We start from the raw sequence: 17473 nt of genomic DNA, 5'->3' as shown, positions 1-17473 counted from the left end.
CCCCCGACTTTCCGATCATGGGGCCACCACTCTACCTACTGAGCTATCCTCCTCATCCTGGAATCCACTACAGTGAGTACTTTGCTGCCATCTTGTGGTGATGACAGGGATATCATATTAACTTACTGAAATGTCTCACATTTTATAACTGAATGATCCAAGGTAACAAAAATACAGACAGAAGTACAGATACTTGTGTTAAAAAATACTCTAGTAAAAGTTGAAGTACTTTTTTACTCAAGTAAAAGTGAAAAAGTACAGACTCTGAAATGTACTCAAAGTAGAAACAGGCAGCAGATAAAGTATTTTCTGTTGCCAACATGGAAGAGGATGACACCTAAACAGAAAAATGAGAACAGTCAGGGGTTACAGTGGCATTTGGCAACACTAAGATCTGTAGCTTTCAATTTCAGGTATGACAACGTGATGAAAGTCTTTTTTATTAAATTTCATGAAAATAGGCTTCCAGTACAATATTCTGAACAGATTCTGAACACTCTACATTTGACGAATTTTTTAATGCTTGTATTGTTAAACAGGAAGTGAAGTCTTCTTAAAATGCTTTAGATGGCAATAAATTAATGCAAACTAGAAACAAAAACTGCTGCTGAGTGATTGTGTGAAGGATGGAGGCTTGAACGAAAGAAAGTATTTATATTAAAACATTTTATATGTATGCAAGTTCCTTTACAGACAGATCAGTCAACATCTGGTTAACATAGATCTATGGCAGAGCCCAGAAAGATCAGCAGCAGACTCGGAATAGCAGAACATTTAACAATCCTGAACTCTATTAGATAGCACACACATCAGAACACTGCAAAAGACATGAGTAATGTTCACAATATTCTCTTATTTTAAAAATGAAGAAACTGAATGTTTTACTGCCTGAAACCCAGACGGAGCTGTGCTGATGCTGTGGATGTGAAAACACACAGGATTCTTTATTCTTTTCGATTCATACAACCATGTACAAACTGTTAGATTGGATCATTATATTCATCAGATATTATTGGGAGGTTTAATGCGCTTTATAGTTAAACCCTAAAGTCCTTTGGTGCCCATCAGAACCATACTGCTATTTCTAATCTGCATACAAATATTCTTTCATACCTGTGTTGCTCTTTTAAGATTTGCATAATCACAAAGCACAATACATTCATGCTGATGTACTGTTGAGCCAAGCTTGTCTACTCACAAAAAGGAGCACTCTTAAAGACCTCAGTACAGGATTTGGTGGAATTTTGCCAAAGATTTACACAGAACAAAAATACTATATTAGAACATAAAACTGAAAGCAACAAATGGTCAACCTTATGCTACTGAGGTCATGGACAGGTGTGAGGTCATGTCATGATTTGTGAACTATTCATTTCAAATGTTTAAAAATATATCAGGTTTTAAATTATCTTCTTACAGGATTATCAACTCTGAAACCTCCTCCTGTAAAATGGGGTTTGCTGCTCAGCTGAGGCAGAAGCTCCGGGTGCTCCACCTTGATCTTTGTCCTCTGCTCACTGAGGAGACACACAGTGAACGAAAAGATGAGCAGCTCAATGTTTTCTCAGTGCGTTATATACTGGAGCTTTTAATTAGAACAAAGATCAGCCTCACCTTTGGAGCTTTTTCTCACTTAGGTACTTCTTCGTAACGTTTGCTAGCTCCATGGCCAGTCTTTGATTCTCACTTTTATACTCATTCATCTTCGAGTCAAGCATTCTCAACTCTGCTATCAGTGCCTGAAAAATTAGATGGAAAAACATCTTTTTGTCAGAGATGTGAGAAACCAGTGCCATCTATCTAAATAGATATTAAAAAAATACTGTCTTGAATGTTGGTGCCATTTTTTTGACTTAAAAAAATCATCTGATTGAAGTCATTATTTATATCAAAAAGTAAACACAAATGATACAGATCTGGGATTTTCTGCACAAGACCTTGAGCTTTTTGGTTCTGTCTCGGATGGTCCACTGACACTGCTGGAGCTGCTCGGCTGCCTCAGGACCCGGCTGCCGGGCCAGAATGTGCTTTAGCTCCACATACAGCTTCTCCTTTTCCTTCATTGTAAAATTAAAAGAAAGGAAATTATGGGTAAAGTACAGGGCTTGAAAGAAGACCATGCATCTGTGAGTCACACTTATTTTTATGAGTAAACTTGAAAAGACAAATGATCCAAAGACGCTTCTGCAGGTACAAAGCAAAGATCATTATTTAGATCAGTTAGTTTAAAACAAGTGTTCACCTGCAACAAGAGCTCACGTTCCTCAAGGTCTTGGGTTTTGGCGATCAGGCGCTTTTGTAAGGACTGAATCTTACGGATGAGCTCGTATTTACCAGGGTCACTCCCCTGCAAGTCAGTCATTTAGAACATGTGAAAAAGAAAAGCTAGTGCTATGAAAGTTTCGAGCTAACAGAAGGATAAATCATTCACCTCTAGTCGCCTCCATCTGTGAATATTTATAGGCTTCAGTTGCTCCTCAAGCACGCTGTTCCTTGCTCTCTCTCTGAGCAGCTGCCTCTGCAGATGAAACAGCTCTTGCCTAAAATACAGGATTACATATTAACATAATTTCAAACTGGAGGCATAAACAACAGTCTACTGCTTCACTCTATTAATTAAGACTTTAAAAATAAATCCATTGTGAAAATATCACAAGAAATACTGGAATCTTATAAAGGATCTATTTGAAATAATTTACTGTTTGACAGCAGCGATTCCTACCTAACACTCTTTCCATCTCACTCCTTTTGGCTCTTTTACTCTAAATACTGGTCTCTGCGGGTCACCTCATTCCTTTTCCTTTTTGTGCTCAATGCTTGTATCTTGCCTTCCTCCTCATTCTTCCCTATTGGCCACAAATGCCTCCCTTTACCTCAGCTCCTCCGTATTGGGCAAAGTCTTGTCAAGGATGCTCTTCTTGTGTCTGAGCCTCTTGATCTCCAGCTTGAGCAGGCGGATGTCTTCGATCCTCTGCTTGTAGTGAAAGTCCCCCTTGCTCAGGATTGACTGCTGGATTCTGATCTTCTCATACAACAGTGTACGCTCGTCATTGCTATGCAGCAGCTGCTTGCCCAGGCTGTCCCGCTCTCTGATCACCTTGAGAGAACACATAATCAGAACCTCTTTCTCTGTCTCTCTCTACCCGTCTATATTTCTCCTTCTTTACCTGTTCCAGTTGTTTCTTCTGTTGGATCTGCTCAGCATCGGCGTCCGATATTATCTTCTGCAGTTTTTGCTGCTCTGTTTTCTGGCTGTCTACACACTGCTTTGTTTCTTCCAGCTGGAGCTTGATCAGCTGCAGTTCTGCCTGTAGGAAATACAGGAAATGTAGATAGGAGCAAACATGGATTCAGTTCAGTTCAAGACAATTTTATTTATATAGCACCAATTTACATGTATATATTGAAATCTGTCAGCTAGATATGATTCAAATCACTCCAGTGGTTTAATACCTGTGGGTGAAAGCCATCTGCTGTAATGAAATTTATTCTCTCATGCTGTGAAGTGCATCATTATAAAATTAAAGGCAATCAAAAAATTGGCAGAGGGAAAGGATTTTCAGGAAATACTGTTCAGCCTCATATGTCAAGACAAGTGATTAGAAGCAATGCCAACTGAGTCTAATAAAAAGGCTTTTATTTTCAAAATCACATGGATGTTTAAACAACCTACAATAATTATTTTTTTCAGAGCTGAGCAATAAATCAGATATAAAATCTCTCAATTCATCAATATGATCACAGTAAAGTTATGGTTACAGTGTAACTCTTTACACGTGTTACACGGCTTCATTTTGGGTGTTTTTATATTACCAGTGTTTACAATTATGATTTATTAAATGAACTTCAGAGATGCTGTGTTCCCGAACATTGCAAGAGTTAAAGTGGAAACTGTTTGGTGAGAAGGCAAAAAAGTGGACAGAAGAGCAAGGACCACTTCTTAATAAAACTTTCACCACTGTGATTGGTTGGCTACAATCTTTTTAAAATGCCAAACCCAGTAATGAAGTGGCATCTTTCACAGGGTATTTAAGGTACTCTCTGTGGTCACTCTCCTCTACTTTGCATTGTCTCACAGCAAACATGATTAAAACAGAGGCAAAAAACAGAGAGAAAATCAACCATTCATACTCCCATCCACATCTAAGAAGCACCACCCAAACAGTCACAGGGAGAAACTCCACACAGCTGGTGTAAACCCAGGATCTTCTAGCTTGGAAGTGACTGTGTTAACCAACTGAATAAGCATTTTCTTGTAAAACACTTCCCTCTACTGGTAAAAGTTTTAGTTACATTTTGCAGAAGGCATTTTGCACTATTAAATAAAAGCATTTATTAAAAAAAATTTAATCCATTAAATCAATTTTAGAAAACAGTGCAAAGCCAAAACCATCCAGAATGGCTATGGTGGGATTCAAATGAATATATATTTTCCCAAGAGTCAAGTTACTAAAAAGGCAGATCAGCAGATAAATACAGACGAGGTCAGACCCAGAATCCATTAGGAACCCTTGTGGAACCTTTCTGTACCTTGAGGGTCTCGTTTTCTTTCTCTAAGCGTTTGTGCTCCTGTTGATCCTTGGCAAGGGCCAGCTCCTTCACACTGATCTCATCTCTGAGTCGGGTGACCTGGTTGCTCATGGTCTTCATCTTCCTTTTCATCTCTGCAATCTCTTCCTAAGGGAGAAAGATAGAACACAATGACCAGACAGGAAAGGGAAGAAGAGAAAAGTTGAAGAGGAATTACAATATAAACATTTGTAAATATGGTGTGTTCAACCTTTTCCCTGGTGTAATTAAGCCCTGCTGAGTGATGACACCAGCAGTGATTCATCACTTTGCTATTACCTGAGTTTCAATGAGGTTTTTGCTGTAGAGGTTCCTTTCAGACACGACAGTCTCCAGTACGTTCTCGTGCTGTTTGAGCTTGCACGCAGCCTCGGTGACCTTCTTCTTCCAGTCAAATATTTCTGTCTCTCTAACTTCTACATCATTCATTTTTTGTTGTACCTGTGGAAAGATGAAACGTCCCATTTATAAAAAAAATGAACAAGCAAATCCAGGAGACTAGCTCCTCCTGCATGACCTGCCTTCTGCATGAGGCTGCTGGTCTCGTTGATGTAGCGGTCACGTTCTTTCTCCAGCTGCTGGATGATTTTGCGCTGCTTCTGGGCCTCCTGGCGGTAGCCGCTGATCTCGTGCTCCAACGTTTTCTTGTCCTGCTCAAGGAGCTTGACAAGGTTTTGCTGCTTCTCAGTTGACTGCACAGCTTTGATTAAGTTCTGCTCATGGGAATACAAGCATAAAAACAGTAAGCATTAACACAGGCTCCAGCTGCTGAGGACCAAAAAGAAGACACACTCATTTAGTACTGTTGTACAGAAACAACTGGTTACTGAATATGAAGAGTGATTGAGATAAGTACCCTGTAGACCTCCTCTATATCAGTCAATCATAATCACACATTTATCACAACAAAAAATAAATAACAAAAATTCTGAATTAAAAACTGAGAAGTTTGACTATTTTTTGAAACATATGTTCTTGAGTTTGATGTCAGCCAAATGTTTTAAAAAATCCTGTGTGTACACAGTCAACAGTGTGGAAACCAGTACTGAATCTCTTCTGGTATTACAAACAAAATGATTTTGTGTATGTCTGCATGAAAAATAATATCAATATCGAATGTGTTTTGTCACCAGATTAAAAAATACAAGGTAAAACTCCTCCATCCATAGAAAAGGGAGATATAAACAACATCCAGAACCACTGCTAATCTCCCAGAGCACAAAATCTTTTAAAACTGGTCTGTGATCTGAATACTCAGATGCCACATCCTCAACAGCAACCATCCAGCTTAAAGCTTTCTTCTTGGTAGAGAAAAAAATAGATCCATGAAAAGCCTTCACGATTCTGATCCAGCCACAGGAGCACCACAAGCCAGGGTACTCTTAGTCTGGTTCTTAGCCTGGATTAATGGGGAGGGTTGTGTCAGAAAGGGCATCTGGTGTAAAACCTTTCTCAAATCAAATATGTGTGTCATCAGGAATGAGATTTCCACACTGGATCGCTCAGGGCCCAGGTTAACAACAAATCACCTTGGGTGCTGTTGGGCAGTGCCGATGGAAACTGTGCTACTCTTGGCTGAAGATAAAGTGGGAGGAGGGGGACAAGGTGTGTTAAAAGGCAACGAGAGAGAAGGAAAGTCAGGAGTGTCGAGGTGAGAGTAGGGGTTTTAAATATAAAGATTATGACTGATAAAGCGAGAGAGAACAAAGGCTGATATAAGGCAGGGGTCTCCAACTCCAGTCTTCGAGAGCTACTGTCCTGCAGCTTTTAGATGCATTCTTGTTCCAACATACCTGAATCAAATTAATGGCTTGTTACTTTGCCAAACTGGAAGATATGCCGAAGAGCTTATTCAACCATTTGATTCAGCTGTGTTGGAATAGGGATGCTAGGAATCAAAAAGCTGCAGGGCAGTACCTCTCAAGGACTAGAGTTGGAGACCCCCGATTGTGGGTGGATGCAAACTGTCCCACCATGGTGTAGATAGGAAACAAAATGGAGTAGAGGTAATCTTGAAGGGTGAGCATGGTGGAGGTAAAGAGAGTGTCAGAAAGGGCGATGTGAAGCTGGAAAGCAGGTGATGTTGAATGTTGTCAGTGCATATCCTCACTTAGAGGAGAAAGAGGAATTCTGGAGTAATTCTGGAAGACTAGGTGTAAGACAAAGAACGAGGTAGCACAGGCAAGGAAAAAAAGTTTATAAAGGGTTGTATGGAAGAGTGGGCACTAAGGAAGAAGAAAAGCAGTTGGTTCAGATGACATACCTTTGGAGGTATGAGGATATCTAGGAGAGAGGGCAGTCTAATGTTTAACCAGATTGTTTACCACAATTTTAGTGAGTGAGAAAATGCCTGAGAAATGAAGAAGTGTACTAAAACCAATATTCAAGCACAACGGTGGTATGCTGAACTGTAATAACTACATGGGGCTAAAGCTCTGACCCCCTTCTTATTTGCAGTGTTAATGAACAGGTTGACAGATGAGGTCAGGCAGAAATATTTTGTGCACTATGATGTTTGCAGATGATGTCATGATCTGGCAGTAGATGGAAGAGAGATGGAGGTATGCTCTGAAGAGAAGAGGAATGAAAGTCAGTAGAAGCAGACAGAATTAGTGTGTAAAAGTGCAAATAGAACAGAAGGTGGACAAGTTAAAAAACCTGGGGTCAAATGTCCAAAGCAATGAACAAGAGAAGTGAAAAACTCCAGGTGTTAAACAGGACTCCAGTCCAGACCTTTTGCACATTGATAACATAAGGACACACCAAGCAGCTGAGCAGTTGAAATCCTATGCAAACGGGCAAGCATATCAATATTGGCCTCACCAGTTCCTAAACACTTATAAAGCCTACCTACCTACATAACAAAATTTGATTCGTTAAAAGGGTACTGGCAGGTTCCTCTAGCTAGTAGAGCCTCTAATATTTCAGCTTTTGTTACTCCAGACCATTTCCTGCAGTACACAGTAATGGAATTTGGTATGCGAAATGCACCAGCCACTTTCCAACGGCTTATGAACTCTGTGTTAGCAGGCATTAAAAACTGTAACGTGTGTTTGGATGATATCGTGATATATCTGTTGTGCTGGAATGAGCACATTAGCACACTGAGGAATGTTTTTGCTCATTTAGCCCAGGCTTCCCTATCCCTGAACCTGGCAAAATGTGAATTTGCCAAGGCGGTAGTGACATACCTCAGCAAGCAAGTGGGACACTGCCAGGTGGGCCCGGTAAATGCGAAGGTGGAAGGTGTCCTGAGCTACCCTGTGCCCACCACAAGACGGGATCTCAGGCGCTTCTTGGGTCTAGTGGGGTACTACAGATGTTTCTGCCTGAATTTTTCGACAGTAGTGGCTCCTTTGACTTGTTTGTGCAGTCCAAAGGAACCCTTCGTATGGACTGCCGAGTGACAACATGCGATGACTGTGCCAAGTCTCTCCTTTGCAGTGCCCCTGTACTGGCTGCTCTGGACTTCAGCAAGGCCTTCAAGCTGGAAGTGGACGCAAGCGCTACTGGTGCTGGGGCAGTACTGCTACAGGCTGTAGCTGATGGCATCAGTCACCCGGTTTCCTACTTCTCAGCTAAATTCAAGCCTCATCAACTCAACTACTCCACCACTGAGAAGGAAACGCTGGCCATGTTGCTTGCTTTGCAGCATTTCGACGTGTACGTGGGATCAACCACCACTCCTGTTATGGTTTATACTGACCATAACCCTCAGGTATTTCTAAAACACATGTACAATCACAAACAGAGATTGATGAGGTGCTTGCTCAAGAGTACAACATAGACATCAGACATAAGAGAGGTATGGATAATGTGGTAACTGATGCACTGTCCAGGACGTAGTGTTGACCTCCCTAATGAACTTGGTGGTATGTGTCAAAACTATGTCTGTTTTACTTTATGTAATATTTTATGTGGGGGGTTGTTACAGTCGCTGACCTCTAGTGGCTCTCCCTATGTGAGAGAGAGCCTTTTCTCCCTTTCCTGTGTTCCAGGTCTGCCTCATGAGCTGCAGCTGAGGTGTGTTGCAGCTCGTCAGCCACGGCATATAGACTGCCATCTCAAACCACCATGCCTTTTCTTCTTCCCCCTTTTTGCCTAAGCTGTGAGCTGCAGTGGTTTGGGCAGCAAGTTACAGCTGTGTGTGTGTGTGTGTGAATTTACAACTTTGGTGTAACCTTGGTGTGTGGTTTTTTTTGTTTGTTTTTTTATCTCGTGAGTGAGGGTGTGCCTTTACTAAGATAACTGTGAACCACAGTGGAAGCAGGTAGGGGTTCTCTGCCATTTTTGTTTCAATTGTTTTCTCCTGTTTTGTGGCTAGTCAGAGAGAACAGCCAATGTATTTTTGTTTTTCGATAGAGAGATCTCAGTTTGTTTTTAGTTAGAAAGGGGGTGTTTTGTTTGTTGTTTTGGCCTTGGAGACCCTGACAAACAGAGCTTCCCTGTGTTCATACTTGCTTAAGAAGTTTTGTGTAATGAATCATGTTTTACTGACATCTACCTTGCGGCAGTTTATCATTTCTTTTTCACTTTCTGTTACCCCCCACCCCACACTTCGCTTTTAAGTGTGGCATAACATGCTCATAAAAGAACAGGTGAGATGACCCAGCAGCTTTCAATTTTTGTCAAAAGTGCAGAACTCAAACTATATCATCATAGTTTCAATCCTAACAGTGCAGTTAAGTGGACTTTATTGAAGGTTTCATACATATAGCCCTATACCACAAAAAAAATTAAAGCCAACAAAATACCCATGCTTATGTACTGGACACCTCTCACTGTAAATGAACATGATATTGTTCAGCCATAGTAAAAAGCACAAAAGCAAACATTTTCTGTTATACAGTAAATCATCTCAATACATATTTGGGGTTCAGGTATTTGTTTTAGTCTTTGTATTTGTTTATATTGCAAAGGAGCATTTGCTAGTGTCAGGAAATCAATATCCTTATTTTCCTATTATATTGTTTTATGTACTTTAATAATGAAGGCTTGTAGAGCAAGGCCACCTTTGACTCACAAACTAAGTGCTCAGCCAGACTGAAAAACAGGAAGTTTTAGTGCACAGGCATATTAATAGATAAGACACAGAAAAGAGGAACTTTCCATATAAGCAATGTTTGAGACTGTGTGATGTGTAAAGTACCAAAATAACACCTATATGAGACAGTTTATGATTCTAATGTTAGAGCTCTTGCAACTGGCGTTTGAGCTGTGCAGGGGTCACTCTCTTCTGGAAGATGATTGAATAAAAAGAAATATAAATGTTTTAACACACTATGAGTCGGTTTTCTCTGTTCTATCATGGGGACAAAAGGATCGGGGTTTAATACTAGCAATGGTTTATGCTGCTCTCCCAAACGGCAGGGATGATTACACAGTATTATAATTATAACCTCCGAGGGTTAAAAAGGTTTTGTTGTAATCAGATTCAAAATGAGCACATTCTATAAAATGTCCCAGCTTGGTTTATAGTGTGTCACAGCACTATAAGCTATAACGGATACCTTATTTAAGATGTCTCTCTCTCGGATCAGCTCATCTATGGCTTTCTTGTCAGCTTCTACTTGCTTCTGAGACAATTCAAGATCTGTAGAGGAAGAAGGGTGGTGATTACTATATGTACTGATGGTCAGTTGTGTTGAACATTTCAAAATTGACCATTTTTTCTTCCATCAGTGTGGCGCTGTGTCATCTGAAGTCATTTCTCAGGCCTAGAAATTGCTCTGAAAAATTACAATGCAATTTAGAAGGCTTTCTGGTGTCTCACTCCTTAATGAAAATGATGGCAGCACATAACTTAAACTAACACTTAGTGCTGCATCCCTCTACTCTGCTCTGATCAGGTGTTTGTGTGCATTTCTAACAATCATAACACTTACTTTTTGGCCTCATTATGTCAGCCACCAATACAATATGTATCCAAGGCCACGAAAGAAACACGTTCTCCAAATTCCTTCAAAGGGTTTTTCATTGCAGGATTTACAGTGGCTTGCAAAAGTATTCGGCCCCCTTAATTGCAGCAAAAGGTGGTTCTACAAAGTATTGACTCAGGAGGCTGAATAATTATGCACACCCCACTTTTCAGTTATTTATTTGTAAAAAATGTCTGGAATCATGTATGATTTTCTTTCCACTTCTCACGTGTACACCACTTTGTTTTGGTCTTTCACGTGGAATTCCAATAAAATTGATTCGTGTTTGTGGCTGTAATGTGACAAAATGTGGAAAAGTTCAAGGGGGCCAAATACTTTTGCAAGCCACTGTAGTTCGTAATACCAAAAAGCCACTTACATTCTGGCTTTTTTAACATAGTGATTACTGTCACTGCCTCAAAAATATATATTATTCAGTATATGCCTGTAAAAGTTCTACTTCAAATCTGCAGATGTAAGACGGTCATTTATGTTGCAAAGTGCTTGTGTGTTTCATGAGTCATAAGGTGAGCTCCTTTACCTTTCTCCAGACCAGCGATCTGTGCTTTCAGGGTCTCCCGTTGCACATCCACATCAGCTTTCTGATCCTCTATCTGGTGAAACTTCTTCTGGATGGCTTCTCTCATCTTTGTTTGTTTGGCAACTTCCTGACGCAACTGACTCACCTCCTCCTCTCTCATCTGACCAGTGGGGGCAGCAGGGTGTTTGAAACATTACACACAGTGATGGAAGAGGGATATGGACAGCATATGTCATTGTACATGCATAGGACACTGACTCTGACTACATTCTGATATATCTCTTAATGAACTCTCTGAACAGTACCATGTTGTGACTCTGTTTAAGTGTACATTAGTGGACAACAGTGTACCTTAAGCTCATTTATATTCTGTTGATTTTGCAGGGAGAGGTGTTCTTTGGTTGATGACAGCTGCTCACACTCGTGCTGCAGCTTGGTGTTCTTCGCCTGCATCTGCTCCAACTCCTTGGCTGACTTTTCATTCAAAATCTGTTGCAGTTAGAGAACAAATATGTATTCTTTCATTCAAATCAATTCAATTTTATTCACATATTGCCAAGTCACAAAAACCTCACCTTTAGGTAAGGACCCTAAAATATTAGAAAGAGGCCCTGAGTAAATGTGGTTATCCCAGATGGACATTTGTCAAAGCTCGGAAGGTGCCTAAAAAAAGCTCCAGCCGATCCAGGAGGGAAGGACAACTGCTGCCAAGAGAAAACCCGTAGTGATCCTGTACGTGTCAGGAGTATCGGAACAGTTGAGACACATTTTTTTCTAAACATTTTTTCTCTGTGGCTTTAAACCCCAAAACAAGCTTTGCCAAAAATTGGTCCACCCCGAGGATCGGGTCCCCCGACACAAACACAGTAATATAGTGTACGCTGTTAAGTGCCAGGAGGATTGCCATGATTTATACATCGGGGAAACCAAACAATCTCTGGTGAAGCACAGAAGAGCTAACTCGTCAGGCCAGGACTCCACAGTCTGCTTACACCTACAGGCCAGTGGACACTCTTTCAATGACGAGGACGTACACATCCTGGACAGGGAGGAACGCTGGTTTGAGTCAAGGAGGCCATTTACGTGAAAAGGGAAAGAGCCTCTCTGAATCAAGGAAGGGGGCTAAGTGTACATCTGTCATCATCTTATAATGCTGTGATTGCAGCCATTCCCCAACTCTCTGTGAATGGTACTCATGGCCATTGATCAATGATCAGTGGTTGTTGATCAATGGTCATGATCAAGGAACTGACCTCACAGCACATTGTTCATTCTGTGGGCTAGCTTCAGTTATTGTGCAAATGTGCTGTTTATAAAATTGGGGAAACCTGCAGTCAGCTGAGACTGAAGAAGTCACTTGGATGAGTGACCAAACGTTTCTCCCACTGAAAACGGTACGTCCAACCTTTTGGGATTTACTTACCTGGATGATTGAGCATGCATCAAGACAGTACTAGAAAGAAACTCTGTCACTGCAACTCTGCTCTGCCACCTCCAGCTCAGTTTCCTGTCTTTTTTTTAGTGGCAGCATCAAAACCATACAAAACCTCACTACCAACTTGTGAAAATTCCCTTTCACTCGTGCTGCTGTCTTTCTATCCCAAATCACCCCTTGCACTTGTTTCCACCCACTCTGCCCTGACTGCACACTCTTCTTCACTTCTTTTTTGGACTGTCTGTTACTTTGTATGGAAGTAACAAGTATGGAAGTTTTGGAATTGAAACAGAGGAGCTAATTCTACATTATACTTATTTGTAAAGGTAATTATTACAAATTCTAGTATTTAAAGTAAGAAAAAGTTATTTTTCGCAAGAATTTGAGGCATTTCTTTTTCTTTTAAGCACAACACATCTAAATATGTAAAATACACGATATACAACTAACAAAAAAGATTTATGCAATAATAACCTACGGTTTTAACTGAGACAATAAATATGATAGCAGATATTTTTGAACATGTCACACCAGAAAGATAATCCATCCCACTCCCTTGCTTACTTTTAGCTCTTTTAGCTGCTGCTCCAGTTTCTGCTGCTCCTCTTTAGCCTTTTGGCCTTGCAGATTCAGAGCTTTGATTTCACCCATCCTGGCCTCCATACCGACATGCAGCTGCTTTACCTCCTTATCCAGCTTTTCCTTCAGCCTCATCTCGCGGGAAATCTCATTCTGTTGCACCTGAAGCTCCTGTTGGAGCTGGGTTTAGACAGGAGACAAGCAGCAGTCTGGAGTTAGAGTGGAATTTTATTGTGTTTATCAGAGTCAATGGTCATGAAATCCTACCTCGAGACCAAAACATGCAAATAGAAAATGCATGAAATCATCTATTGAACCAGAAAATACTACATTAGTGCATGTTTATGTGTATTGGGGGGTTTTTTTCTTAGCTAAAAGTGCTTCAAATGGCCATCTGTACATATACTGAGACAGGGGTAATACTGTATCATTATTCATTTAAATATGTAATTACAGACACCCATTATTAAAAGAGTTTCTTTTTTTGCAGGCAAAGTTTCAATCGCTGATCCTTGTGTGTTGCATTATTAGATACAAATGTTTTTACCTGTGAAATATTCTCTATGGCACGCTCTCGTTTGGCCTCTATCTCTTGCTGGGTTGCAATGGCTTTGTTTAGTTTTTCTCTCAGACCCTCTGCTGTAGTCAGCAGCTGATCCCTCTCTTTGGTCAGCTCATCAATCATGTTAAATAGATCACTAAAAACCAAAAGAAAAAAACACACACACACACGTTAAAAATGGTCTAATCCACTTAATCCAACATCTGTACAGTCAAAAAAAAGGGCAACAGACACACTTCTGTTCTTGGTCCCTGGAAAACCCAGTCTGAATTTCAGCCATTATTGTTAGGTTGGAAACATCTTCTTGTAGTTTCCTGATTGTCTCTTTGTCCTTCTTCTCTTTATCATGAGCAGCATCAACCATTTTCCAGGCTTTATCCAGCTCCTACAATGTAAGCAAATTATTTTCTTTAGCAGAAGCTACATAATAAAGAAAATGTTAAAAAAAAACAACACCAAAAAAAATTTCTATACCCGTCACCTCATGATCAGAAAATTATTGCTATGGTCAAGCACCTAAATGAATAAGCTATTCTGCACTATGCTGTAGTTCTTGTGTTTGGGGCACATACCCTTTTTAGTGATGTTATTGTTGTTGCATCTTCCTGAGATAATTTCAGGGCTGCAGCCACCTTAGTTGAGGTGGACACAATCTCTGCATTCAGCTCTCTGCATTTAGACATTAGCCTCTTTTCGTTCTCTCTTGACTTCTTCAGCACATGGATGAGCTTCTCGTACTCCACCCGGATTTTGTCCATGCTCGCATCGCCAACCAGCTCACTGAGGACCACCTGAAACTCTGCCAAGGACTCAAAAGAGTCTTCTCCTGTTGACCCCGTCTCCTGGAAACACAGCAGGTAAACTGTAAGTCTATCAGTCATATCAACTGTATTTAAAGCACATTTAAAACGTATCATAAACCCTTTAACAAAAATCAAAGTAAGCACCTATTTTAAAGCACATTTAAATAAAAAGACAAGCAAATCCTACAATAAAATTTACATTTTATTAAAAATTAATAAATTATATTAATTTTATTAAATTAAATGAAGATTTGGACAGAATATGTGAGCACCAATAAGAAAATCTGACTGGATAGAAACAAAAAACAAACAAACAAACAAGAGGCTCCCTGACTAAAAGCAAGTGGAAATAATATTTGAGCTGTTGGAGGGCACTTTTTGTGGAAGGCCAGACTATTTCAGGGTCTGGGGGCAACAGCTGTGTCTTAAACCAATTCAGGACTTCTACAAAGCCACGCTGTTGTAATATATACAGCATTTTCTCCTTGAAATATGCAAGGCTTTCCCAGAAAAGACATTATCTGGATGACAGCATATGTTGCTCTCAAACGTGCTCATACCTCTCAGCATTGATAATGCCTGTCCAGATGTGCAAGCTGCCAATTCCATTATCACTAATGCATCTCCATACTATCAGATATGCAGGCCTTTGAAGTGATAGCAAGAAGCCAGATGGTACCTCTCTTCTTTATTCAAGAAGATGCAGTGTCCATGCACTTCCAACACTAGTTTCAAACTTTGATTCATCTGGCCACAGAACAGTTTTTCACTTTGCCTCAATCAATTTTAAATAAACTTTGGCAATTTGTCCAAACTGTGTTCTCGCACAGAGAAACGCTGCTGAGCCCATGCAATGATTTCCATGATAGAGTCCTGCTGTTTTTTAATGTAACGCTGCTTGAATGACCAAAGACTGTCGGACTCCAATACTGGTTTTTAGCCTTGCACAGATATTTATCTTTACTTCTGAGAGCTTCTGCTTCTCTAAGCTGCTCTTTTTATAGCCAGTCATATTACTGAACTGTTGCCAGTTAACTTAATTGCTTGCAAAAAATGTTCCCCATGCTGTTTCTTTTTAGTACCACTTACTTTTCCAGCCTTTTTTGCCCTGTTCCAGATTTTTTGAGACTTGTTACTGTTATCAAATTCAAAATGATCTAATATTTTTCATGAAATAGTAAAATGTCTCACGTTAAAAAAAAACTGATATATTTTCTCTGTTCTGTTATAAATAAAATATGAGTGTATGACATTTTTTACATAGACTCATGAGGACACTGAGACAATCCTTTCTACAACAGATGAGCCCACTACTTACTTTATGCTATTATGAGCTAAGTCTAAAATGTATCTCCTTAGCTTTAATGAAAAGTCAAACAATGACATTTTTTAAACCTCATGTTAGCCGTTTAATAGCCAGTATTCGTCTGTGATACTCTGACTAAACCATTTTCAAGACAAACTTACCTCCATGCTACCAACTCAAAGTCACTTTATATTTTCTGGGTAAAATTCCTTAGCATAGCACTAGGGTTTCTATCAACAGAGCTGTGTCATTGGTTGCTAAGCAACCATGATCTCGCGAGAGGCATGGATCTCGAGGATTTACAAGGGAAAGGAGCTTATTGAAGCTTCCCTTAGTTTGAACACGCTCGTCTTTTCTTTCTTTATTAATCAGTTTTGATACATACCGTTTTTATGTCTCAGTGACCACAGATGGGGTCACTTGAGTTGTCATTCTTTTCTAAGGCTGTTTCACACAAGTTTACACCATGGAGGTTTACCTGAGGAAAGTGAGCAAATGTTAGAGAGAATTTAAGAACATAAAGTCTGACCGCATTCAGCACTTTTACATGCTGATTACAGCGCTCTCCTACGGAACAGGATTAGGGCCACTGGGAAGAAAAAAAAGTGGGGACGTTCTTTATTTGTCCCCCCAGAATTCTGAGCACACATTGCTCAGCAGGACCAGTTTGCAGTAAAGGCTGATAGCTCAGCCCCCAACCGATCTAGAAATTTACAACCCTCCCTATTTATCACGGCTTGGGACCAGCATTAGGAATACACTGGCTTGAGGTGCCCCTATGGCTGGGCTTTCTAGATGCACAGTTAAAATGCTTACCTGTTCTCAAAGTAGGGAGGGCTGAGAGTCTTAAGAAACTGGGGTTTGTTCCAAAACAATCTGTGCGGATTTTAAACCAAATTAGAGGTTTTTCTGAACTGCCAAACTCCTCTGTGCGGACACCAATATGTGATAACCATGCCTTTTTGCCTCCTTGGGATGATAAATCCTACTATGTTTGGAAGGAGAAGGGCTTAACCAAATTCAAAGATCTTTATATAGATGGAAAATTTGCATCATTTAATCAGCTTAAGCAAAAGTTCAATTTACCGCATTCACATTTTTAAAGTTACCTACAAATCAGGCATTTTATGCAATCCAATATGAAGAATTACCAAGATCTTCCAAATGAACATAACCTTTTTAATATGCTCCTGAGCCCTCCTTACTGCAAACATCTGATTTCTACAATTGTACATTTGTTTGATGCATTGAAGTGCAGACTACGAGAATAAGAGACGCTTGGAGGGAGGAATTGGGTATAGAAATATCAGAATCAATGTGGGACAAATGCTTATCAAAAATTCATTCCTGCTCTTTTAACAGCAGACATCAATTAATACAATTTAAAATTGTCCATCAGCTACATTACTCCAAGGTTCGGCTACACAAAATTTATTCTTCAACTTCCCCCATATGTGACAGATGTAAAATATCAGAGAGCACATTGGCTCACGCTTTCTGGCATTGCCCCTCATTGACCGATTTCTGGTCCAAAATATTTGATTGGTACTCTAAAGCTTATGGGATCTCCATCTCACCCAATCCAGAAATTGCAGTTTTCGGCTGTGTACGTTCCAGAACTATCCCTGCGACTGTGCGGGTGCCAATTGATCTCAGAATGATGATTGTGAAAAGACTTATTCTAAAGGAAGTCCGCTGTTCCTCCCTCCTTCAGTATCTGGCTCAATGACATGTTATCAGTCATTCAATTGGAAAAAGTT

At 40.1% G+C, this 17473-nt stretch overlaps 1 protein-coding gene across 2 annotated transcripts; it reads right to left on the bottom strand.

Annotated features, from left to right (window-relative positions):
* Positions 1-466: 466 nt before the first annotated feature.
* cfap58 (cilia and flagella associated protein 58) lies at positions 467-16206 on the bottom strand. Of its 2 annotated transcripts, none has more exons than XM_039618022.1 (18): positions 16099-16206; positions 14177-14446; positions 13841-13989; positions 13590-13740; positions 13028-13222; positions 11380-11517; positions 11029-11188; positions 10080-10162; positions 5091-5282; positions 4849-5010; positions 4531-4677; positions 3168-3308; positions 2874-3097; positions 2432-2540; positions 2243-2347; positions 1938-2057; positions 1615-1739; positions 467-1517 (listed from the first exon to the last, which is right to left on the bottom strand). In XM_039618022.1, exons 2-18 carry the CDS (start codon positions 14360-14362, stop codon positions 1406-1408), a joined length of 2499 nt encoding a protein of 832 aa, XP_039473956.1. In that variant the 5' UTR covers positions 14363-14446; positions 16099-16206; the 3' UTR covers positions 467-1405. The 2 variants fall into 2 exon arrangements, with proteins under 2 accessions (XP_039473956.1, XP_031594361.1); XM_031738501.2 differs by lacking the exon at positions 16099-16206 and adding an exon at positions 15875-15960.
* Positions 16207-17473: the final 1267 nt, after the last annotated feature.

The sequence above is a fragment of the Oreochromis aureus genome, linkage group 10 (assembly GCF_013358895.1).
Source record: "Oreochromis aureus strain Israel breed Guangdong linkage group 10, ZZ_aureus, whole genome shotgun sequence".
In the NCBI taxonomy this organism is placed as follows: Eukaryota; Metazoa; Chordata; class Actinopteri; order Cichliformes; family Cichlidae; genus Oreochromis; species Oreochromis aureus.
Note: the sequence above shows the minus strand (reverse complement) of the source record. Positions and strands in the feature narration are given on the sequence as shown.

Coding starts and splice junctions, on each gene's coding strand:
- cfap58 (XM_031738501.2), bottom strand. Junction 11,518..13,027: donor AGCAGCTAAAAGAGCTAAAA/GTAAGCAAGGGA, acceptor TAACTGCAACAG/ATTTTGAATGAAAAGTCAGC. Junction 1,518..1,614: donor AGTGAGAAAAAGCTCCAAAG/GTGAGGCTGATC, acceptor GTGTCTCCTCAG/TGAGCAGAGGACAAAGATCA.